This window comes from Zootoca vivipara, chromosome 13 (genome assembly GCF_965207765.1).
Source record: "Zootoca vivipara chromosome 13, rZooViv2.hap1.1, whole genome shotgun sequence".
Lineage (NCBI taxonomy): Eukaryota > Metazoa > Chordata > Lepidosauria > Squamata > Lacertidae > Zootoca > Zootoca vivipara.
The window spans coordinates 50,473,698-50,498,128 of record NC_142596.1 but is presented as its reverse complement, the minus strand read 5'-3'; the positions used below and the strand labels follow the sequence as shown (position 1 = coordinate 50,498,128).

General features: G+C 44.5%; 3 protein-coding genes across 4 annotated transcripts in view; 2 read left to right on the top strand and 1 right to left on the bottom strand.

Annotated features, from left to right (window-relative positions):
- Positions 1-870: 870 nt before the first annotated feature.
- Positions 871-6,685, bottom strand: NUDT1 (nudix hydrolase 1). Its single transcript, XM_035130975.3, has 4 exons — positions 6,497-6,685; positions 5,798-5,959; positions 2,239-2,384; positions 871-1,602 (listed from the first exon to the last, which is right to left on the bottom strand). The coding sequence occupies exons 2-4, from the start codon at positions 5,947-5,949 to the stop codon at positions 1,430-1,432; spliced, it is 471 nt and encodes a 156-aa protein (XP_034986866.1). The 5' UTR covers positions 5,950-5,959; positions 6,497-6,685; the 3' UTR covers positions 871-1,429.
- On the top strand, positions 6,679-12,798 carry MRM2 (mitochondrial rRNA methyltransferase 2). Its single transcript, XM_035130974.3, has 3 exons — positions 6,679-6,817; positions 8,784-9,073; positions 10,350-12,798. Exons 1-3 carry the CDS (start codon positions 6,810-6,812, stop codon positions 10,793-10,795), a joined length of 744 nt encoding a protein of 247 aa, XP_034986865.3. The 5' UTR covers positions 6,679-6,809; the 3' UTR covers positions 10,796-12,798.
- A 2,530-nt stretch (positions 12,799-15,328) lies between these two features.
- Positions 15,329-24,431, top strand: part of MAD1L1 (mitotic arrest deficient 1 like 1) — a 482,869-nt gene continuing 473,766 nt past the window's right edge. For both annotated transcript variants that reach the window (XM_035130662.3, XM_088656937.1), the window contains exons 1-3: positions 15,329-15,420; positions 21,118-21,280; positions 23,143-23,283. In XM_035130662.3, coding sequence (XP_034986553.2) covers positions 15,398-15,420; positions 21,118-21,280; positions 23,143-23,283 — 327 coding nt within the window. In that variant the 5' untranslated portion in view covers positions 15,329-15,397. The remainder of the gene's footprint in view (positions 15,421-21,117; positions 21,281-23,142; positions 23,284-24,431) is intronic.

Genomic DNA, 24,431 nt, shown 5'->3' with positions numbered 1-24,431 from the left:
ATGCCAGGTGGAACAACTGGCAAACTCTCAACTCTTTAACCTCTCCCCTTCCCTTTAGAAACCACCAGTTGATAAGGGGTGCTTTTCTTCCCAGTATTTTTGAAATTTGCAAACTTCATGTCTCCTTCTCACTTTGCATAGTGTTTTTTGTTTTGTTTTTTAAAAATAAAGCACTTTATCAAACTGCAGGAATTGGAGAACGTCTTACTACAGCTGATAAACTAAAAGAAATGTTTACAGATTTTATGACTATCCAAAAAATAAATAATCTATCAAATGTTACGAAAATGTGTGTTTGTGAATGATGTATGAGACTTGTATATAAAAAAAATAAAGTTTATTTCAGTTGCCAATTTATTATTCGTCTTTGAGATGGTGTCAGAGTGCTTGGTTACTCAAGCCTCTTGATGTGTGACAGGTTATTTCTTGGCTGTGTGTGGAGCAATGAACACTCAGAACTGAGGAAATTAAATGACAGACATTTAAAACAGAAGAAATAAAAGGGCACTTTAAGACTGAAGTATTCTCACTGGCTTTTAGTTATGATAAGAGGGATCTGCCTTGGGCTGTTTGCCCTCTTAGATTTTCTTTCCTAAAGCCTGCTCTTCTACAAATGCTGGGAGACGCCCCCCCCCCCCCAAGCCTGCAAATACCGGTAGATTCCTCTTTGCATGTGGATGGCACCATTTTGGTTCTATGCAGATTACCATATAAAACTGGGATTGCTATTAGAATATATACATCCCTGCATGTTGAGAGGCAAGATGCTGGTGAATACTAGACGCTAAGAGTGGGAGAAGGCTGGGTGTCTTTTATGCACTGCTAGTAAGTGTTTTGGAATCCTCCAGTTGACCACATTGAGAAAAACAGTATGTTTGGACTTTTATTTTTAACACAAACTACACCTGGAAACGATGTCTCATGCCCTGAAGCGACTCACTAGTCTCTCTCCTGCTTGCCATTCCTGTCAACAAAACTTCTCCATAGAAGTGGTCGCCTTTGGGATGTGCAGCTTCTGTCCATAACCACCACCAGGAAGGAGAAAAAAGCTAAGCCTCTAATGTGTAACCAGTTTAACATCTACTCAAGAATGGAGGAGCTGGATCCTAAACATAACACAGAAAGACAACACTATTTAAAGAAAGCACTAACCCGGCTTTTGCTGCAAAGTGAAATTGTTGGCCTATGTGTTGAAATAGGGACAGTTGGCAGTTATGGATGCCTAAGAAGTGTTGCCCTTTGTCTCCTGCAAGAGAGCAGCTGCCCTGCTTTGTTGCTAGCCTCACACTTGCGGGAGAGAGTTGTTTCCTTCGCCATGGAGCTGATGGAAAGGGTCATTCGTGTCAAGTTCTTAACTGCTTGGTTCTCAGTCAATATGGCCAATGGTTCACATCTCAGCCATGAAGTGTTTAACATCCTTGGATTGCTGTTATATCTTCTCCACTTCTTTCAGGGTGTATTCTAAGATAGTGTCCTGCCCCTGGAACTTAAAGTAGCCAAGGAACTTCTTCTTCTGGAGCAGAAGAGGAAACCAGTAGATATCATCTGGCCACATGTTCTTGAAAGGCACCTGGTCCAGGTCAAACCATTGTGGACGCATTTCTGAAGGGAAGCAGGAACATGCACACAAGGGGAAAATGATTAAGGACCAAAACAGATCATCTTCTTTAAATTATTTTTGGTTTCTGCATTCACCCCATGTCTGCCAAGTTTGTGGATTGATTAAAAAAAACTGTTTCACCAGAAACAAAAGACAAAACAAAGGGAAATTGTATGCACATACCAGGGGACATGCTATATCTCTCTCAAACCACTTTCTACAAGATAGCGGATCCTGGTGTTCAAGTTGGTTGGCCTCTAGAAAGCCCCCCCTCCCTCCTGTGGTTTCCACCAACTGGAATTCAGAAGCATTTACTGCCTCTGACAGCGGAGACAGAACAAAGTTATGATGGTTTGTAGCCACTCCTCCCACACTACACAGTCTGCAACAAAAGGTGTGCTCATGTAATGCACGATGCAGCCTTACTCCTCACAAGTTCTAGCCCAAATAATTACGTGAGCTGTTTGGGTGATGGAAAGATGAAACCATCCTGTGTCCCCAGTAACCCTAGCGGTGGGTGGGTGGAATTCTTTATCTGAAGGTTCCAGCACTTCATGCTTGTAAGATTGGGGAACGGTAGAAAGGAATTAAAAGGGCAAGTATTCCTATGACTCTTCCACTCCCAACCACATTCCTACCATCGCTTTCCGTGGGGTCTCCTTGAAAACTGTCAGTGCGGAAAATATGGACTTCCATCAGCTCAGTGTTGCCCACAAACTCAAAAGTTATCTGTCCCATCTTCTGCAAGGTGTCCACCATCAGTCCACACTCTTCCTGTAGCTCCCTGAATATAATGAGCAAGGTTAATTTTGCAGTAAGAGTGCATGAGCTAATTGATGCTTCTGTTTTCCAGAAAAAAAGAGACTTCCCCAACAATAATGACACAGATCTCATTGCAAAACAGTGGGGCATTTGGCCTGGATTACCTGATTATACCACCTCCAATATACTGTATGGGCCCGAATATAAGCTGCACCCGCAAATAAGCCGCACCTTGAATTTTAAAGGCTTATTTGCGGTTGCGGGCCGCCTCCTGGGACTACCGCCCTGAATGGGGTAGAAGAGGGTGCCCAGTTCTGAGTGCGCTGTGCGCCCGCCTGCAGGCACTACTGCCTCCTGGCACTCCAGGCACTAGCTCCCCAAGCCAGCGCCGACTGCCCCCCCCCCCATCCAGGTGCTCGGTGCCCTGCTCTCCAAGCTGGTGCTGGCGCTCGGTTTCAAGTGTGCTGTGCGCCTGCCTCCCGCCACTACCGCCCTGAACGGTAGGCGCAGGCTTGGGGAGGTAATGCCAGGAGGCGGTAGTGCTGGGAGCCAGCCGTGCAGCTTTGCCGGCAGCCTCCCCGCACTCCCAGGCTGCTTCCTGGGGGAGCCACACTGCTTTGGCGGTGTAAAGTCGTGAATTTAAGCCGTACTTTTAACTTTTCCCTGTTGGAATTCGGGGGGGGGGAAGTGTGGCTTATATTCAGGCTAATACGGTACAACAAAGCCAGCTACTGTAAGCATACTTAAGAGTTGCTTCAGATGCCATTTGGCATTATATGGGAAAGCCTGGTGTGAGCTTTAGATTCATGTGCTCTTGCCTTCTGCCCATGCCAGTGGGTCTCTATCACTCTGTTGCCCATACTTTGGAAGCAGGCATTAATTGCAGCTTAAACTCTTCACTTTGTACCTGATGCTGGCAGATGGCTGTTTCTCAGCTCCCCTATTATTCTTCCAACTGAGAGAGAATTGCTAATACTCTGAAAGCCTGTGGATGTTTAGCTGATGCTGTTAATTAGACCTGTCTTTAGCTATGAGTAATGTGTGCTGTTGGATATTTCTGGCCGTCACTCCCCATCAAGGATAATGAGAACCCTGAGTAGGGTTTTCAGCCTCACTCTGGCACCTCACCAATAGCTTCCATTTTTCAGAATTACCCCTTTGATTTAATGTTTTCGCTGGTTTTAGAAAACCTTCCTGGAACATGTGGTGGCAGCCTCTAAAAGAAGGCATTTTCCCCACAATGGAGCGAAAGCTTTGCCATGTACACTGCGGCAATTAGGCAGAAGAAGAAGAAGAAGAGGAATTTGGACTTGATATCCCGCCTTTCACTCCCCTTAAGGAGTCTCAAAGCGGCTAACTATCTCCTTTCCCTTCCTCCCCCACAACAAACACTCTGTGAGGTGAGTGAGGCTGAGAGACTTCAGAGAAGTGTGACTAGCCCAAGGTCACCCAGCAGCTGCATGTGGAGGAGCAGGGAAGCGAACCCGGTTCACCAGATTACAAGTCCACCGCTCTTAACCACTACACCAAGCTTCCTCAACCTCAGCCCGCCAGATGTTTTGAGAATACAATTCCCATCATCCCTGACCATTGGTCCTGCTAGCTAGGGATCATGGGAGTTGTAGGCCAAAAACATCTGGGGGGGCCAAGGTTAAGGAAGCCTGCACTACACCACTGTGGCTGAGTTTGCTGCCACAACGGTGTCAGTAGAGCACACTTTGAACTGTATGTGGCCTGCACAACGAAGAAAAGGAGCCCTACATTAAAACGGGAACCGATGAAAGATTTAAAAAACCGATGCAAGATTAAAGAAAGAAAGAAAGAAAGAAAGAAAGAAAGAAAGAAAAGTTTACCAAGCACAGCACATGAGTGCAGGGGAACATGGAGCTATTATCTCCAGTAGATGAGCAGCAGTAAATTGTGTTGAGGCAGGGAATTTCCCCCTTTCCTAAATGCAACATACAGTCATTTAGTCCAAGTTAGGCAAGTGCTATAGGTTTCCTGGGAAGGTGGGTACCGGTAGTGGATCTGACATGATATACAGTGGCATTGTTTGCACTTCAGACAAGTGCAGTTGATTTCCTGGGAAGGCGACATGATACACAATTCCATCATAGCGGCCGTCTTCACATGAAGCCCTAAACCATGGGTTTCCTGTGAACAGCTGGCGCATGTTGCTGAATTGGTCCCACAGCTCCTCTTTCTTTTGTCAAGCTGGGAGCAGCAAACAGGAGCCTTGAATAAGTATGATGTGCAAACCAGCTCTTATGGTTGGTTTCTGTTTAAGCAAGTTTGGTTTTTGACTTATCAATCATGGTTTGCGCAGGAGAAACAAACCATGGCTGCCAGTTTGTACTGGTAAACGTGCCAATGTTACATATTGAATTATGTAAAAACAGTATATATAGTTATATATAATTGTAGCAGCAAGTGTTTTACATGAAAAGGTAGGAAAGTGCTCAACAACCTAGCAGGATAAACATAATTAAAAATATGAGACCTGTTGGAGATTCTCAGGAGTCTTTGGTAAGATACCTTGTTGAAGTTTTTTTTGGAAATCCAAGGACAGTCGTATCTTGGTTTTCGAACAGCTTAGTTCTCAGATGTTTTGGCTCCGAAACGCTGCAAACCTGGGAGTGTTCTGGTTTGTGAACTATTTTTGGAAGCTGAACGTCTGACGGGGCTTCCGATTGGCTGCAGGAGCTTCTAGAGACTGATCTACTCACATTATAAAAATACTGGCTGTGATCTACCCATTGCTATTGACAGGCAAAGTTGTTGAGCTTTTTTTGGGGGGGGGCAAATCTTTTTCTGGGGGGCAGAGAGATCTACCACAATCTAGCACAAATGTCCAGTGATCTACTGGTAGATCACGATCTACGTTGGATATGCTTGCTCTATATGCTTGGTTATTTTATCCTTAACAATCCTTATCACTATTTTCCCAGGACAGATGTTAAACTAGCCTGTAACTTCCAGGATCCACCCAGATCCCCTTTTGAAAATTGCTGTTACACTGGCTGCTTCCCTGTCTCCAGGTATGGAGGCTGATCTTATTGACAAGTAGCATATTTTTGTTTGAAGCTCAGCAATTCCACATTTGAATTATTTGACAATTCTTGGATTGATGCCAGCTGGACCCAGCAATTTGTCAGTTTTTATTTTGTCTATAAGGCCTAGAAATTCATCTCTCATCATCACCATTATCTTCCTCATTTCCTCAGGGTATCCCTGAAGGAAGGAATTTTAATACATAAGGGTATAAATGTTTGTTTTATACATTTAAATGTATATTTTTAAATGTTATTGTTTATATGACTGAATGTCTGCATTTTCTGTAAATACGGTCATATTTAAAATATGCCTATAATGAATAAACAATCTAATACAGGCACTAGGAAGACCTGTGTTGGCCTGGTGTCATTTCAATCTTACCTTTTTGCTGCCTGCTCAACTGTCTCGCCAGGCTGCAACTTCCCTCCAAATCCGTTCCAGAGCCCAGCCCCAAATCCACGTTTTTTCATGCCCAGCAAGACTCGCTGTGGTTGCACCACCAGGACCAGAGTGAATAATTTTGTTGTCAGCATGCTTTAAGCTCTACAAAGGCAAGGAGTCCAGTATCAGATAATGTGTGCTCAGAATCAATGAAGCTTATTACAACAGCTACCGTGGCAGATTTAACAACACGTGTGGAAGGTGCAGTGGGACTTAAGCCACCGCTCTTCAGAAGCCCACTTAAAGCCAATGTGGTATGCTTGTCAAAGTGCTGGACTGGGTGATTAGGGTTCAAATCCCCACCCAGCTCTGATTTTTGGTCAGTTTCTCAGCCTAACCTACCCCACAGGGTGGTTGTGGAAAATTATGTGGGGGTGGGGCTTACCTCCCCCCAATATTTTATTCAAGTTGGCACACCTGATGCCATGCAACATATTGGAGAAACAAGCCCCCCCATCAGTAATAAAAAACATTAGCGGTGCACAAACAATAAGCCAAACAATAAGCAAAACAATGCTCCCCCCCCAACTACCAAATAATATGAAGCTACTTCGAGGACGTATTGGTTGCCCTAAAGAAGCTGTTGCCCTAAGAGGGGATTGTGGAACATCGCAGCCTTTAAAACAAAACCTTTCCTACCAGGCCAAAGACCCCTGTGGCAGCTTCTCCAGCAAGGCGGGAAAATGCAACCCAGCGAATAGGCGAGGACCTTCTCGAGGCGGTGCTTGCTAAGGAGGAAGAGCAAGAGCCTGCTCAGGAGAAGAAAAAGGAAGGATAGGTACGGTATGTTTCTCTCTCACACACTTTTTTTCAGCCCAGGTGCCAATGTGCGGTGGAACCCAGCGCATGAGGCGCCGTTCCCCGGAGGGACGCTTGAAGGAGCGTCCCAGATTGGTGCAACCCCCAAATGCGTCCCCCTCTCTAAGAAGCGGCCCTCGTGGAGGGAGAAGTCATGAGCCGGTGAGCAGCGGGAAGCGGGGCCGGACTGCCGAGAGCAGCGAGCGGTTCTCTTCCAGTACGGGACCGGGGAGCGGCATCCTGAGAACCGGCTCAGGGCGGCCGGCCGGGCGAAGGGTTGCCAGGCGGCGACCCGCCTCCCCTTGACGCCTCCGGGAGGGCAGCCTCAGCGCCCGCTTCCTCCGGAGCTTCACGCGGCTAAAGAAGCCTTAGTCGGCCGCTTGTGTGGGAAGTTGTTGCTTGGGTTTGCACATGGTGGAGTGAAAAACATTCGCCCTGTGAATCGTAGGATCATAGGATTGTGGGAGTTAGAAGGGACCCCCCCAGGGTCATCTAGCACAACCCCCTGCGATGCAGGAATCTTTTGTTCGAACCCACGACCCCGAGATTAGGAGTCTCATGCTCTAGCGACTGAGCTTTGCTTTTTGGGATAGCGCTTGTTTGTGTTGCAGAAGGGACCGTTTTGGGGAAAGGCATCAAATCAGCTCTCTCCGCCCTCTCCCCTTTAAGGTGCTGTCTGCAGTCTCCATAAATATTTAAACCAAACTTCGCCAGCCTGGTGCCCTCCAAACGTTCTGAACTACAACTCCCCAAAACCCCAGCGATCCACCTTTAGTAGGTGGCTCCTGGAAGACTGAGGGAATGTGGCCCTTCAGACTGGTGGTGTTAAAAGGAATCATGTGAGTTAAAAGGTGGGGATTCTACCCCCCCACCTGAAATTATAGCTGCCTTATTATCAAATTGACAAGCTTCTGCACCTTTAAGACCAGTTTAACTTCCAGAAAGGCAACAACCAAAGCTTTCTCCATCCCTGGGAGTAGCTTCAGCTGCTGCTTGTGTAGGATTGGGACTGCAGTATTCCAGCTATGTCTGAGAAATTCTGGACGTATGGCAGCCCTATTGTTGTGCAGCTTCTAAATTTACGGGACCTCCTGTGCATACAGGATTACACACTCCGTCTCGCCACACTATCAGAATGTTGACCTGAAAAAGTTAGCTTGATATAACAGTAGTAATGAGGAAGTTTATACACAGGGGGTGTTGGGACTCCACATAAAATAGTCAGTGATAATGCTACCAGTGTGAGGCTGATCAGAAAGAGCCAGACTTTAATCTAGGAAGCCTGGCTTTGGTCTTTCCTCTGCTATGGGTTCATTGTGTTACCAGAATGTTGAGCAGACTTGGACAAGTCTTTGTCAGTTGCACTTCTCTTCTGTAAATTGGGAAGAAATAGTGGCATGTTTCTCTCTGTATGTGTGGGTGGGGGAAAATTGCAATCTTGCATCCTGATCATATGCAGAGTTAGGAGGCAATCTAGTCACCCTGGTCGACTGTGGGGTGGCATAGCCATTGTCACATCCATAGTCCTTCTACTTGCACCAGCCAGGGTAGAAGGGTGATAAGAAGTAGATTAAAATTCAGTGGGTCCTGTGCCAGCCCAGCTCCACTCCCTCCCTCCCACCAAAGCTTTTCATTTTCTAGTCTTTCTCTAGTAGCTTCTGCCACCTTTTTGGATGGACTCACTGGCAGGCGCACTGCCTTCCCCCCCTGCGTCACTCAACGCATGTCACAGGGGAATACTGACGTGTTGTGCAGATTCTCCATGGTATGTGCATGCCACCATGTCAAAGGGGGGGGGGAGAGACCCCTTTATTGAAAAATGGGGGAGTCCTGGGCCCTGCCAGCCCTGCATAGATGGCACCTATGCCACTAAGATGCTCCTTACTGGCAGAGGCCAGTGGATCCAGCTAGGGATGAGCATAAGGACACCTCGTCCTCATGAAAACCCCTTCCAGCATGGCGGATTGGGGGTTTGGATTACAGAAGTGCATTTATTTTGGAAACAGAAATTGGGAAGGGTGTTGATAATCCAGACAATCAGGTGCCAAATTCTAGATTAGGGTCCATAGTCATCAGATGGGGTGTGCCCATTGAGCAGTACAATAATTTGCCTTTCTCTCCCCGATAGATACTGGAAATTGTCAAATCTTTTGCTTCAGCACCAGAGGATCCACACTACTGTACAATTACTGAAAAGCAAAACGGGAGCAGAGCATCGTTGGCTGGAGCGGCATTTCAGTGACCCTTATGTGAAGAAGGCCAAGAAGGAGCACTATCGTTGCCGGAGTGTCTACAAACTGCTTGAAGTAGATGACAAATACCGCATCCTTTGCCCTGGGCTGCGTGTGATAGACTGTGGCACGGCCCCTGGGGCTTGGGCTCAGGTTGCAGTCCAGAGAGTCAATGCGACGGGTTCTGGTGAGTGCATTTCAAACAGGAGCAGAACACATGTGGCTCTACAGAGGTTGCTGAACTTCAATGCCCATGACTTCTGATCATTGTGATGCTGTCTGGGGTTGATGGGTATTGGAGTCGAGCAGCACCTGAAAGACTGGAGGTTTCCCATTCCTGAATTAAAATTACAGGTGGTCAGAGCCACTGCTGACCTGCCTTGTAATCTGTGACTCATTTTCACGTTTAGTTATAATTGCTGTGGGGAAGATGCGTCACAACAGTGTGGACACCTGGCTTTATGACTTTCATTTTCAAATAAAGCCACAAGTATTTAACCCTCATAGTTTTGCGATTTTATGTCCAAGCAGTGTCTTTTGAATCCTTGGAGACTGGAAAATATTTCCCCAATAAATGAGGTTGTAGGACTTATTTTGTCTACTTCAGGACTTGTGGCCCTCCTTATGTTGCTGATCTGGTCAATGCATGGATATCCCCTAAAGTCCCATGTTGGAAGAGAGGCAGGCTATAAATGAAATGAATATATATTCATTACTTGTTTCCTCCACCACCCTTGTTTCTAGTTGTCCTTTCCCATAGTTTGTTTTAGCCTGTAAGCTCTGGAGGAGTAGGGACCTGTCTTTCTGTTTGTCTGGTTTTGTGCTTGTGAAAGCTCCCATAAGATGCCATGATGGCCCTACAACTGCTTGTCTATTTATAGCCACCTATCTTTAGCTAAATAAACAATGCAACACACGATACTTGGCCGGGAATGCTCCCCCTTCTCCCCCTTGTCTTTTATAAATGCTGTTTCCATCCTTGCCAGAGAATTCATTTACTATCCTACGTTCTCCCTCTGGAAAACGAAGGCGAGGGTTGTCTCGGAGGAACTTGGTTTAATTCATTAATGTCAGTAAAAGTGCTCTGATAGCGGAAAATGTTGTTGCTGGCTGACTCTTGAGTGGCTTGACGACAATTCGAGACAGTGATAGATGAGGATGATTTCTGAAATATTGATCTTTACAGAAAGGGTTGCTTCTCAAATAGCTTGCTAAAAATAATGTTTATGGGCTGGAATAGCTTCTTGTGCTGGGCGTGGGTGAGTCTGACAGTACTTAGTCAGCATCTGTGTAGGAAGGTTGTGGATAGTGAATGCGATGAAACTTCCTAAGGCAAGTTGAGAAGGAGGTATTTGATCCCTAGTCTCTCCCAAGTCCTAGTCTGACGCTTCAACCATTACACTTCACTGGATAGATTACACATTTAAAGACTGCCTTCTTAGTTTGACACTTCTGTTTTCCAGATCCAGATGCCCCAATCGGCTTTGTTCTTGGAGTTGACCTCCTTCATGTTCTTCCTCTAGAAGGAGCAGTCCTCTTACCTCACGCTGACATCACAGATCCAATGACCCAAAAGAAAATCCAGGAAGTGCTCCCTAAAGGGATGGCAGATGTTATCCTGAGTGACATGGCACCCAATGCTACTGGTATCCGGCAACTAGATCATCATAAGTTGATCCATCTCTGCTTGTCTCTTTTGGATCTGGCTCAGCACATTTTGAAACCTGGAGGAACCATGCTCTGTAAGTACTGGGATGGAGGGGAGAGCCATCTCCTGCAAAAGAGACTGATGCAAGACTTCCAGGAGGTGAAGCCCTTAAAACTCCAAGCCAGTAGGAAGGAATCTGCCGAGAGATATTATCTGGCGAAATCATACAAACAAGCAGCCCGCACGGCATCAGAAACATGAGACACTGTGTGCGTGCTTTGTGTGGTACATTTGATGAAAGCTGCAGAGTTGGTTTTAGTTGGCAGAGGGCTGTAAGTCCAGAGTTTTTGTGAAACAATGAGTATCTTTGGAAGGATGTGGACCTCATTTGCCAGCTATTGCAACAGATCTTCTTCCCTTTGAAGTAACCAGGAAATATGATTGAAGGGTGGTATAAAAATGTTTATAATAACTAAATAAAATCTAGAGGTCATTAAGAGCCCAGTTCAGCTTTAACAACACACAAAACAGTACAAGGTGTTGGATAGATATTAGCCAGCTGGGAACCCCAGGGTTTCAGGCAAGAGTGCTTTCCAGACCTACCTGAAGACACCTGAGACCTTATGCATTCAAAGCAACTGTTCTGCCCCTGGACTGTGCCCCTTCCCCGCTTACTCATTTAAAACTAGAACATGGAGAGATATCAGTTGACAGATGTTTCCTCTGAAATAACTTTTTTTCTTAAGTGCCATTTGTACAAAGTGTAATGCTTATCGATGCAAAGATGCTGCACTGTACAGTTATGCAACTTTTAACAATACATTTTTTTGAAAAACACCCATGCCGAGATAGAACTTGTGTCATGTCCAGCTCATCAGCTGCTTGTTCTCATCCTGCTTCCCTTTCCTTCAGATGGGGATGTTCAGAGGACACACTGAGGGACTTATTTGGGGAAGAGCACTAGAGGTTTAGCAAACCCATATTGAAATGTGGTGATTCACAGATGTTTTAAGAGGAAAAGGAATTGTAATCCTGCCTCTCAACAAGCCTGACTGGGAGGCTGCCCTGCAAACAGGCTGGGGTAGAGAGGGCCCTAATTTGTAGCCTCTACCCCAGGGGTCAGCAGCCTTTTCTAGCCGTGGGCCGGTCCACCGTCCCTCAGACCATGTGGTGGGCCGGACTATTTTTTTTTTGGGGGGGGGGAAATGAACGAATTCCTATGTCCCACAAATAACCCAGAGATGCATTTTAAATAATAAGCACACATTCTACTCATGTAAAAACACTAGGCAGGCCATACAAATAATCCAGAGATGCATTTTAAAGAAAAGGACACATTCTACTCATGTAAAAACACACTGATCAACGGACCGTCTGTGGGCCGGATTGAAAAGGCGATTGGACTGCATCTGGCCCACAGGCCTGAGGTTGCCTACCCCAAGAGTGGCTATGCGGGTGGTACTGTGGTCTAAACCACAGAGCCTAGGGCTTGCAGATCAGAAGGTCGGCGGTTCGAATCCCTGCGACGGGGTGAGCTCCCATTGCTCAGTCCCTGCTCCTGCCAACCTAGCAGTTTGAAAGCATGTCAAAGTGCAAATAGTTACATAGGTACCGCTCCGGCGGGAGGGTAAACGGCGTTTCCGTGTGCTGCCCTGGTTCACCAGAAGCGGCTTAGTCATGCTGGCCACATGACCCGGAAGCTGTACACCAGCTCCCTCGGCCAGTAAAGCGAGATGAGCACCGCAATCCCAGAGTCGTTCACGACTGGACCTAATGGTCAGGGGCCCTTTATCTTTACCTTTACCCCAAGAGTGGGGAACTTTTCAGGCCTGTGACCAATGCTCCCTCTTTCCACACAATTGTCTTTCATCTTCTGGTTTGGAGAGAGGGGAGAAGGCCGGTCATCAAGGTTGGAGTGGGCCCAATGGTTCCTAGTTGCTACAGATGACGGGAAAGCAGCAATACTCTACTGGCATTGCATGGGGTTACCACTAATCAATTTTGGTGGCTTGGATATGGGGAGTGAGAAGAAAGTGATCTGCCAAAACGCCGTGTGTTCCTGTCCTGACATGAGCGCAGGAAAACAACAATTTTGCTTCTCTGGTACTAAGTCATGGAGGGACTTCTTCCTGTCATGAAGCTCCAGTTAAAAGGACCAGGTAGAAGGTGAGAGGATACAGCAGCAACATCTCTCTCTCTGTTGAATGTTCAGAATGTCTTGCCTGTGATAACCTTTATTAAAAATTATGGATTTCTTCAGTGTGCAGAGTTCTCTGTATTTCTCTATGGCCTCCAAAGCCATCTTACAGTACTTAATGCCCCTCTACCCACCCATCTCACTTCCTTGCTTCTTACCATTCCTTCTGTTTTCAATTAATTTAATTTAATTAATAACAGAAGAAGAGCCTGCTGGATCAGGCCAGTGGCCCATTTAGTCCGGCATCCTGTTCTCACAGTGGCCAACTAGATGCCCCATTGGGAAGCCTGTAAGCAGGACCCGAGTTCAAGAGCTCTCTCCCCTCCTGTGATTTCCAGCAACTGGTATCTGGCAGCATTTACAGCTTCTGGCAGTGGAGGCAGAGCATAGCCATCCTGGCTTGTAGCCATTGACAGCCTTCTCCATGAATCTGTCTAATCCTCTTAAAGCCATCCAAGTTGGTAGGCATTGCTTGCTCACTGTGGGAGCGAGTTCCATAGTTTATTCTTTTGGCAGTGTGAATAAGTCCTTTTATTTGCTCTGATTCTTCCAGCATTCGGCTTCATTGAATATCTGCAAATTCTAGTGTTACAAGAGAGGGAGAGAACCTTTTCCTCTGTCCACTTTCTACATGCCACACATAATTTTAAAAAGAAAGCCTTTCCTAACGCAGCTCATAATCTATGAACCTTGTTCCCACAGGAAGCAGTGATTGTCACCAACTTGGACACTTTTAAGACTAGTGGACAAATACACGAAGAAAGTTGATAATCATAATAATTTATTGAAATTATATACCACCCTTCATTCGAAAATCACAGGGCATTTCACAACACAAAAATACAGGATGAGAACACAAGATACATAATAAGAGCAAGAACAAAAGCAAACCAAAAGCTCCCCTTCCACAGGCACATTTAAAAGGCCATAGAATGTTTAATCAGCTCAAGGCCTGGTTGAAGAGGAACATTTTTGCCTGGTGCATAAATATATGTAATGAAGGTGCCAGATAAACCTCCCTGGGAAGAGCATTCCACAAACGGGCAGCAACCACAGAAATGGCCTGTTCTTGTGTTCCTCCCCTCTGGACCTCTGATAAGCCATTAGTTGCCATGGTGGCTGTGTTCAAAAGCTGTGTTATGTGTCTGCAGATACAGTCATACCTCTAGTTACGTATGCTTCAGGTTGCATACAACACGGGATATGTACGCGCCGAACCTGGAAGTAATGGAACGGGTTACTTCTGGGTTTGGCGATTTGCACATACGCAGACGTGTCTAATTGCGCGGGGAGCATGCGCAGATTCGGCGCTTCAGGGTAAGTACTGCTCTGGATGCGTACGGGTCTCCGAAACAGATCCCGTTCGTATCTAGAGGTACCACTGTAGCTCAGTTGGTAGAGCATGAGACTCTTCATCTCAGGGGATGTGGGGCAAAAAGGTCCCTGCATTGCCAGGGGGGTTGGACTAGATGACCCTCGGGGTCCCTTCCAACTCTACAATTCTAGGATTCCACCTCCATAGTTGGGAGGCAGTAAATGCTTCTGGGTACCAGTTGCTGGAGACCCCCGAGGGGAACGGTGCTCTGGTCCTGCTCCCTAGAAGAGACATCTGGTTGGCCACCATGAAGAAAGGATGCTGAACCAGAGGAGCCCTCTTCATGGGCCTGATCCAGCAGAACGCACTATAGTGTATTATTCTCACATTTTCATCACAGCTTGACAGTGTTTACTCAAGGGGAGGCAAAGCACCTCAGGGCTGCGGCCAGGGTCGGATTTAGGTTTGATGAGGCCCTAAGCTACTGAAGGTAATGGGGCCCTTTATATGTCCAGCTGTCCTTCGTCAACAACAAATTGTCGCTGTTTTTTGTGTTGGATATATGCTATATGGTAATTTATGGACCTAATAGGTATCTAAAGCCATTTGCACATAACAAAAATGTATTTTATCAAAGTAATTGTGGAATTGAAATACAATTAAGAAGAAGTACAGTGGTACCTCGGGTTTCAAACCCTACAGGTTACAATACAAACGCTTCAGGTTACAGACTCAGCTAACCCAGAAATAGTACGTACCTCGGGTTAAGAACTTTTCTTCAGGATGAGAACAGAAATCGTGCTCCAGCAGAGCAGCGGCAGCAGGAGCCCCCATTAGCTAAAGTGGTGCTTCAGGTTAAGAACAGTTTCAGGTTAAGAACGGACCTCCGGAACAAATTAAGTTCTTAACCAGAGGTACCACTAATATATTAATAGTGAAATGCAATTAAGAAGAAGTATATTTTTTTGGGGGGGCAAGAGAGTGGGGCCCTAAGCTATAACTTGTTTAGCTTATACGTAAATCCGCCACTGGGCCTGCGGCCGCTGCGCACTTGCATCAAATCAGGCGGGCGAGCGGACAGCGGGGATGCGCGTACAATCCCGACACGACGGCGGAAAAAGAAGCGTGCGGGTTAACACTCGCTGCATTACGGTAGGAGGCGGGGCAAAAGCGAAGGACCGGAGGGGAGAGAGAGAGTGTGAGGGAGCGCTGGGCACGCGCGCGCGCCATAATCTCGCGGGAGCTTCGCGGGGAACTCTCGGAATATCTCGGCGCCTGGGCTGAGGAGGGAGATCCAAGCGGGGAAGAGAGTCGAGAGCGGGCGGTTGGCGTCGGCGAGCGCGCGGGGGACATGGCCGGCTGGGGAGAAGAAGGGTGAGTAGGCGAGGCCGGGAGCCGAGGGCCCCGGGCCCGGTCAGCTGGCCCCGGAGCGCCTCTCTGGCCGCGGGCGCGCAGGGTCCTCCTGAGGTAAAACTCGCCGCTGGCGACGGAGCGCTGCCGGTTCCCTCTCCGGCCGCCCTTGTGTGAGGGAAGAGACGCGCCTTCTTCCTACGAGGCGAGGTTCATCGGTGCGGGGGGGGGGTCGTGCCTGTCTGTAACTCGCACGACGCTTCCGAGGGCAACCTGGAATTAGAGAGAGAGAGAGCTCCTGGGCATGTTCAGAGTGCGCTTCTCCTCATCGAGAGCGGGAGTTTTCCCCAGCCTCACCCTCGACTTATCACGGAAATGAGGTGCTGTCCAGAAATTTCAGCGCCCCCCGACTTGGTTTCTGAGGTAAAATTGAGAGTGCTTCTGGGCATGTTCAGAGTGCGCTTCGCCTCATCGAAGGTGCTCGGGAGGTGGACGCCCCCCGCCTCTCCGCTTTCCCACCCGCTCCCTGAGGGAGAACTTTCCGTCTCGAAAGTTGTCATATTTCAGGTCAAATGTTTATAAATGTAGCGTTTCAGAGCCCGTGTTGCCGTAGTGGTTGGAGGGCTGGAATAGGACCTGGGAGAGGCCTGGGTTCGGATCCTCCCCCACTCAGCCTTGAAGCTCACTTGGTGTGACCTTGGAAGGCCAGTCGCTGCCTCTCAGCCTGTTGTGGGAATTAAATGATGAGGGTGGGGGTAGCCATGTACACCAGTTTGAGCTCCTTGGAGAAAAAGGTGGCATATGAATGCAAGTAATATATCATAAATAAATGCTTGCGGTGTACAGTATTGGGACAAAAATCAACATATGCTTTAAAAGTTCACTAAATACAAATAAAATAAGCAATGTTGAATTAGGTATAACATCAGGCCATGTGCCACTTTCCAGAAAATTTCCAAGATCATGGCTCATGAGCATGTCTAGAGTGCTGCTTCCTTCCATCCTCAGCTGTTGAAAGCACCTCTTTTGTCCTCATGCAATCCAGTAGGCTGATAAGGAGCAACTACTCTTGGGTGCTTGCAGCAGAGTTTATTTTTACAGATAATCTTTATTATTTACAAAAATAAAACAACTTAATTCCTTCTCTATCCATCAGGCTCTGAGACTCAATTGCTGACTCATTTACAACTTTGTTCATTTACATACTGTCTGACCTTTATTGACCTTTAATGGCACCTGTTGCTGGGGAGATTTTTCCTCTCAGAGTGAGGGTGGGGTGTAGGACTCCCCCCACCACAATCCTTAGCATAATCTTTGGGGATTTGGTTACAGGATGGAAACAAAGATAAGACAGGGATAAAGCACATTGGAAACAGATGTGTATGGCATGTGTGGTGTCCAGCTGTAACAAATAATAAAAAATATAGGAAGGTGCTTTATACCAGGCCAGGGATAAATTGTCATTTTTGAATGGCATGGCTCCCTGGTACTGATGCTTCTTTCTCATCAACCCGTTGCCTGAGCTGTGGGCTGTTTAACACATTAAAAATTAATATATACTTATTTTTATTTGTATGCCGCTTTGCAATATACACACACCCAGATCATGTTTAAAAACAGTTTATGACAAAGAAGGCAGGAATACAACCCAAATCAACTATGAAAAAAATAATTTCATAAGAACATACAGAAACAACATTTCAGTTCTGTAGATATAACAAGATTACATTAACAACAATGGAAAATTTACTGACAGAAGAGCTTGACAGTTTCACCTTGGTCCTGGAAACCTCCCTTCCCATGATTTTGCACACAGTCGCTCTCCTGCAACAGATACTTATGGTTGCCCTCCTGCACACATTCCAACTTGTCAATATCCTACAGTACTCCAGATGTGGTCTGACAAAGGCAGAATAGAGTGGTACTATGATCTGGACACTATACTTCTGTTGATGCAGCCTAGAATAGCATTAGCTTTTTTTTTTTGCTGCTGCATCACACTATTGACTCATGTTAAGCTTGTGGCCTACTAAGACCCCTAAGATCCTTTTACATGTACGACTGGCAATCCAGGCCTAAGTGCAGAACCTTACATTTGTCCCTATTGAAATTCAATTTTTTAAAAAACTTTGGCTCAGTTCTCCAGTCTGTTTAGGTCATATTCAATCCTGATTCTGTTCTCTGTGGCAGTAGCTACCGCTCCCAGTTTGGTGTCTTCTGCAAAATTCAATTCCTTCATCCAAGTTGTTTACAAAGATGTTGAACAACAATGGGCACAGAACCCTGAGGCATCCCACTTACCACTTTTTTCCAGGATGATGAGAACCATTAGTGAGCACACTGGGTTTGGTCAGTCAACCAGCTGCAAACCCACTTAACAGTTTACCTTATCCAGCCTATATTTTATCAGCTTTTCCAGAAGAATATTATGGGGACTTTGTTAAAAGCCTTACTGAAATCTAGATACACTACATCCACAGCATTCATCTTATCCAGCAAGCTTGTAAGTCTATCAGTAAAGGAACTGAGATTTGTCTGGCATTACCTGTTTTTGAGAAACCCATGCTGGGTCTTAGTAAACACAACATACTTTTCTAACTGCTCACAGACTGACTTTTAAAATTATTGGTTCTAGGACCTTTCCTGATACTGATATCAAGCTGACTGGGTCTCCCTGCCCCCCTTTTGGAGGATCGGGACATTTGCCACTTCCAGCCTGCAAGGACCTCACCTGTTCTCCAAGAATTCTCAAAGATTATAGACAGGCTCTGAGATTACGTACATCCGTAAACTCCCATCCATCTTGGACTCCCTTCTCTCTTAAGTATTTCTGACTATAGGATCTCACCCGGTTGTTTCTTAAGCTTTTTGAAATCCGCCTTCAAGTCCAAAATGCATTTCTGATTACACTCAGCTTTCCCTTGTCTCATGAAACCCAAGAGGACAATATTGTTTCCTCCCAAATTTCCCAGTACTTCCACTTCATTGATTAGTTGCTCCTTGTTGGTTAAGACGAGGTCCAAGATAGATGATCCCCTTGTTGCTTCTTCCACTATCTGAGAAATGAAATTGTCAGTGAGGCAATTGAGGAATTTGTTGGATCTTACATTCTTGGCAGAGTTGGAGTTCCAACATATATCAGGGAAGCTGAAGTCTCCTGTGACTACTATATCTCTCCTTTTTGAATATTTTGTAATCTGCTCTAGGAAGGCATCATCCAAGTCTTTAGTCTGATTAGAAGAGTTGTAGCAGACACCCTTCTTTGGCAATCACTCGTAGCCGAGTAAGATTGTCTTCCATAAACACGATTTTAACAATGGGTCCATAAGTGACTGTGGAGGCCAATTCTGGATCCACACGTCCTTCCATAGTGGGGACATTGGTTTCCGGGCAGGAGTTGATCACGGTGTGGATTTGCCAAGTGTGCCTTCCTCTTAGCACGTTTCTCCCTTGCGTCCTGAGATCGAGTTTCTTCAAAACCCATGACACCTTTGGAAAAGGCTGTTCTCCAACAGGAGCACTCGCTCCAGACACCCACATTGATGCTAAATCTTTGTAAGAGACTTTTTAATGACTTCAGCAACTGCTGCAAATAGAGTGGAAGATGGTTCAAGTTGTAGGAGAGGATAGGTTTTGTTTTTAAGAGGAGGTTGAAAAATTATGTTTTCAACTTTCTAGATGCTGTATTCAAATTATTACATGCACACATTAACTTTCTGGTAGCAGCTCTATGACTGAAGAAGATTCTTAAGTGTGAGCACAAATTCTTATTTGCTTATTTAGTTTTATGCAGTCCTCTTGCATTCACCTGTTAGGCATAGATGGCCAGGAATCCAATGCAGAATGTGCAGTATGGTAGAGGAAGGACATGTTTTTGTGCTAGCAAAGGAGGGGAGAGAGCCCTTTCATTTATAACCAGCATGGAAATCAATCTGGCTGACCCCACTTTGTGTAATACAAACTTTTAAAAATGTATTTATTTACTATAATCCACCTTTATGTTGACTACACAGCAGGGACTTACCTTCCTCTGAAGCAATCATGCAACGCAGATGAGTACGGTAACTTTTGTAACTTTTGTAGACTGATTTAAGAGGCTGATCTTAGATATCTCCTTTGGCTCCCTCCTCATCTTGTGATCTTCTGAACTACCTTGCATGTTGTTGTTAATACTATGACTGTGGCAGTATTAATCTGATATTGTTTTGTTTGCGTGTTTGTTTGATGCCAATAAAGGTTGATTATTATTATTTTGTTGTTCCACCCTTCAGTTGTTTAAAACACTGAAGCACGTTTGCAACAAAACCACTTACCTCTATTCCAGTGTTTTTCAGTATTCTGTCTTTGGGGAGCACTCTACATCAATTTGCTTTCCACTCTTGTGTAATCCACTCTTGTGTACTGTAGTCCACAAACCTTGGCTTGACTGATTAGCCAGCCAGTACTTAAAATTACTGCTGACCCTGTCCACTTCATGGAGGAAGGACCTGGTGGATGGGAGATTGTGATCCTTTTCTTGCTGGCTTTGCAGAGTACAGAAGGTAGTGTTAGAGACTTGTACTCCTTCTGCAGATGCTCTGTGGGAAATGAAAGACGCTTCTGGTATGTGAAGAGGACTATGGAAGTGGGAAGCTCTTTCACATATGTGCTGCTCTAACAGAGGCAAGAAATGCCTTATGGCTTTCTTGCTGCATTACTGTCTCCAAGGGCATTTTTTTTTGCTTTGCATGGTGCTTTTACATCTCTATCAAATATATATCCCACTCTTCCTCTCAAAGGAGCCTAGGACAGAAAACAACAAGCACATTAAATGACTCACACCCTCTTCCTTACATCTGCTTCACATATTATGGGGATCATGTATTTTCTAGAATTTGACCTGTAGTGCTGTTAGAAAAGATAAAGGGGAAATGTGCATCCTCAACATTTTTGATGGCCTGTGTTCAGCTGCTGCAAAAGTTCATACTGCAAGGACATTTTGTTAGAGTTTTAATAGTGCTGCAGTGTCAATGGGAAAGGCTGGACTTTAACTATTCATATTTGTGTTATGTTTTTATTCCATCCCTTCAAGGAATTAGTGGTGTTATAAATTATTCCTGTCTCCCCATTTTAACTTCACAAAAGCTCTGCAAGCTATGGTGGACTGAGAGAGACAGTGACTGTCCCAAGGTGACTCTGAGATGTTATTAATTGAGCAGGGTTTCAAACATGTGCCTCCCCAGATCTACCCTTAAGCACTACCCCAATTGTTCTCAGACTTTCTCCCCTGTTGTCCATTTGAAAATCGGCAGGGCTATTGGTGGACCACGTAATTACTTATTTATTCTATAAGTCAAAACATATACTGTAACTTGTATTTTAACAACTTCTTTCTCCAGTACCAGCATAATCGTCAAAATCAACACTGTGAACAATCATGAGCCCTAGGCAATTGTTTAATATTATCAAATGCTTAATGCTACCACATATTAGCCTGTTTAATAATCAGCCCTGGTCAAAATGGCCTCGAGCTTTGCAGGACCAGGTACTGTTATTCTCGACTTTTCCGCAACCTTTCCATGGCTCACATGAATGGAGCTCATGGACCATAGTTTGAGGCCTTCTGCACCACACCAGCTCTCATTTACTTTGTTATCTGGGAAGTGGTTCATTTATTGGGTAGTGGTAGTTTGGATATAACTAGTTGCACATTGAGATTTGTCTATGATCTTATGTTTGCAGAGGTCAGGTGCTCATGAATGAGGAGGAAGGAAATACAGTGGTCTTCTCTATTCTAAGATCATTCAACAACTACTTGTCACATCCTGTGGAAGATACGTCTGAATTGGCTGCCACACAAGTGCCTCAAGGTTCTCTGCAGATGCAGTATGAGCAGATGATGAAGGTGAGACTTCCTTAGTTCATTTGTTTTTCTGTAGTTACAATGGGCAGGCAAAGCAGTCACCTTCACTGTCAGAGCCTGATCGGAGTAGTATACTAAATCAGCTTTCCCCTGACCTGATGGCCTCCAGGTGTTGGCCAAAGCAGATGGGAATTTTGGTCAAAACGTCTGGAGGGCACCAGGCTGAGTAAGGCTACTCTTAAATGATTGGCATGTTCCAGAATGCTTAAGTTAGCAAGAACATCAGGATTTCCTAGACAAATGGAAATTTCATTCATGACTAAGTTAAAACATGGAGGGGGAGGGGGAATAGAGACCATTGCATTTGAATTTTTTCTTCAATTCTTATCCTGTCTTTCCTTCAAATTGTGTTGGACAGTGATATGGTCTCTGTTCAGAATCTCAGGTGAGCAAGTTGCTCTCAGAACCAGTCACACCCACCACACAGAAGCAGAGAAAGGTTCAGATAGTTTACTGTTATAGAATATAAGGCTCGGTTAACTGAGGTCCCCCCCCGGTTACCTAGTTTATTAATTTTTTAAAAAATATGATAAAAAAAGAAACCACGTAATGCAGTCAAAAGTGTTAGTGATTACATCACAACATAGATCCGTGAATTTATTTTATTTACTTATATTTTTGCCCTACTTTTTATCATAGAAATCTACAGCAGCTCATGGTAAATATTGCAAAAAAATGATGCAAATAAGCTTTTTTAAAAATGTAGATGATAACTCTTCACAGTTTGCTGCAATTGCTGCATGTTCTTTTTGAAGAACATTTTGTCTTCCAGTTACAGGTAGGTAGCCGTGTTGGTCTGAGTTGAAGCAAAATAAAAAAAATCCTTCAGTAGCACCTTAAAGACCAACTAAGTTTATATTTTGGTATGAGCTTTCGTGTGCATGTATCTGAAGAAGTGTGCATGCACACGAAAGCTCATACCAAAATATAAACTTAGTTGGTCTTTAAGGTGCTACTGAAGGAATTTTTTTTTTGTCTTCCAGTATCTTTTCTGCCAGATGCTATTTGGAAAATACTCTGCCCCTCTCTTTTGAACTGTTTTTACTACATTTTTTTAGTAGTGGAGGTAGTTTTTCTCTTATGTGCAAATCATAAATATTTGATATAGGTCTTATTATTCATGCTAATGCATATTAAGAGGATGACTTAGATAGAAACCAAAGGCTTCTGCGAAGTTGGTATGCTATCTCTGCACTGTGGAGAGTTCTTACTTGAGCCCACTTGTACATTTGAAGAATAATTTTCTAGTTGGTATGAGGAAACATTTTTATTTATTTATTTAGAGGGCAGAAATAAAACAATGTAGAATAATTGTCAGTAATAGATAAAATCAGGAAATATTAAAAGTAAGGATATATAAATAAATTCTGTGTCTGGAATACGTTTTCTGAAATAAAGTTTTAAGCATGTGTCATAGCATAGTGAGGGAGCCTTTCTAATGTTAATAGGGAGTTTTGAGAGGAAGGAACGAGCAATCTTACTCTTTTCTTTCCAGTCTCTCACTTGCTTAGGTTTGGATGTTTAAAAAGTTGTTTATGTGGAATTCAGCATAGTGCTAAGGCAGTTGTTACACCAGTGCAGGGATTTCTGCTTGCACAATGTTGTTCCTGAATCTGTTGCACATTTGTGGACAGTGTATGCGAGAGCATGGGTGGATGGGAAGTCCTGTTGCACAAGTGGAAATCCCTATTCTGATGGGACATGGTTGGAATTGCACCATTAACTCTTTGCCACAGATGGTTGTAAGAACTACAGTATTTTGTTTCCTTTGGATAAAATGTTTCCTAAAACGCTTTGTGCTGCTGCTTATGTTTATTTTTTCTTTCCTCATGTTAACACATCAGCGTGAAGATCAGGCTGGGCAAATACGTTCAGAGGCACAGCTTTTGCAAATGGAGCGGGAGAAAATGCAAATGGAACTGAGTCACAAAAGGGCTCGAATTGAACTTGAGAAGGAGGCTAATGCAAATGCAAGAAATTTTGAGGTTAGTTTGCTAGTAATACACCGTTGATTAGTAGAGACATCAACCAGAGCCTCTTTTAGACCACCTCATGATTGACTTGGTTTGATGGTAAATTTATAGGATCTGGTGATCATGTTTTTAATGGACAGGAGAGAGTTTGTGTGGGTTCTTTTACAAGCATTTAAAACCGGGGTGGGTAACTGGATCTCATGGGCAAGCTGAATATTTTCCTTTCCCACCTCTTGCAGGTTGCTCACCTGTTAAATACCGTGGCATTACAGTGACATTAGGTGGTCATATTTTGCCCTCACAGTCAGCTGATAGTTGGGTCTTCAAAGCTCTGTGCACCCATCGAGATGGGCTCACGGCAATGCACTACAAAAAAATGGAAGAGGCGATAGCAACTCCTATGAAATTACTTATAAATAGCATAATAGCAGAAGGGAAAACCCCTGAATTGTGGAATTTGGCACATATTATTGTAATACAAAAGCATGACAAAAATAAAGAAAATATTAACAACTATACTGTAGACCTATATCCCTACTCAACAATGACTACAAAATATACGCCGATATTCTGGCCCAAAGATTAAGAATAGTTTTGAATGAATATATTAATCAAGATCAAGTAGGTTTCCTACCAGGGAGGAAGATGTGTGACAATGTAAGACTAGTGGTTTATTTGATTGAATATCTAGACATGAATCCAGGGAAAACAGCAGCCTTTGTATTTATTGATGCTGAGAAAGCTTTTGATAATGTATCCTGGAGATTTCTTGAGAAAATATTGGAAAGATTAGAGCTAGGAACATTAATATTAAATGGAATAAACGCAATATACCAAGACCAAAAGGCCAATCTGGTAATTAACAGTGAGATGACAGAATATTTCCCCATATAGAAAGGAACAGACAGGGGTGCCCACTTTCTCCTCTTTTGTTTATATTAACATTGGAAATATTAAATGAGGTTATAAGAAAGGAAGAGGAAATAAAAGGTATAACACTGGGTAGGAATGTGTATAAAATCAGAGCATTTGTAGATGATATGATAGTAATGGTGGAAAATCTGATAAATAGTATAAATAAATTATTGGAGAAGATGGAAGAATTTGGAAGGGTAGCAGGATTCAAATTAAATAAAGACAAAACGAAGATAATGGTCAAA

Excerpts from the sequence above, each read along its gene's own strand:
- MRM2 (XM_035130974.3), top strand. Across the intron at positions 9,074-10,349 it reads AGTCAATGCGACGGGTTCTG|ATCCAGATGCCCCAATCGGC; the intron begins GTGAGTGCATTT and ends TCTGTTTTCCAG.
- NUDT1 (XM_035130975.3), bottom strand. The coding sequence starts at position 5,949 with ATGCTGACAACAAAATTATTCACTCTGGTCCTGGTGGTGCAACCACAG. Across the intron at positions 2,385-5,797 it reads GTTGAGCAGGCAGCAAAAAG|GGAGCTACAGGAAGAGTGTG; the intron begins GTAAGATTGAAA and ends CATTATATTCAG. Across the intron at positions 1,603-2,238 it reads AGACCCCACGGAAAGCGATG|AAATGCGTCCACAATGGTTT; the intron begins GTAGGAATGTGG and ends GCTTCCCTTCAG.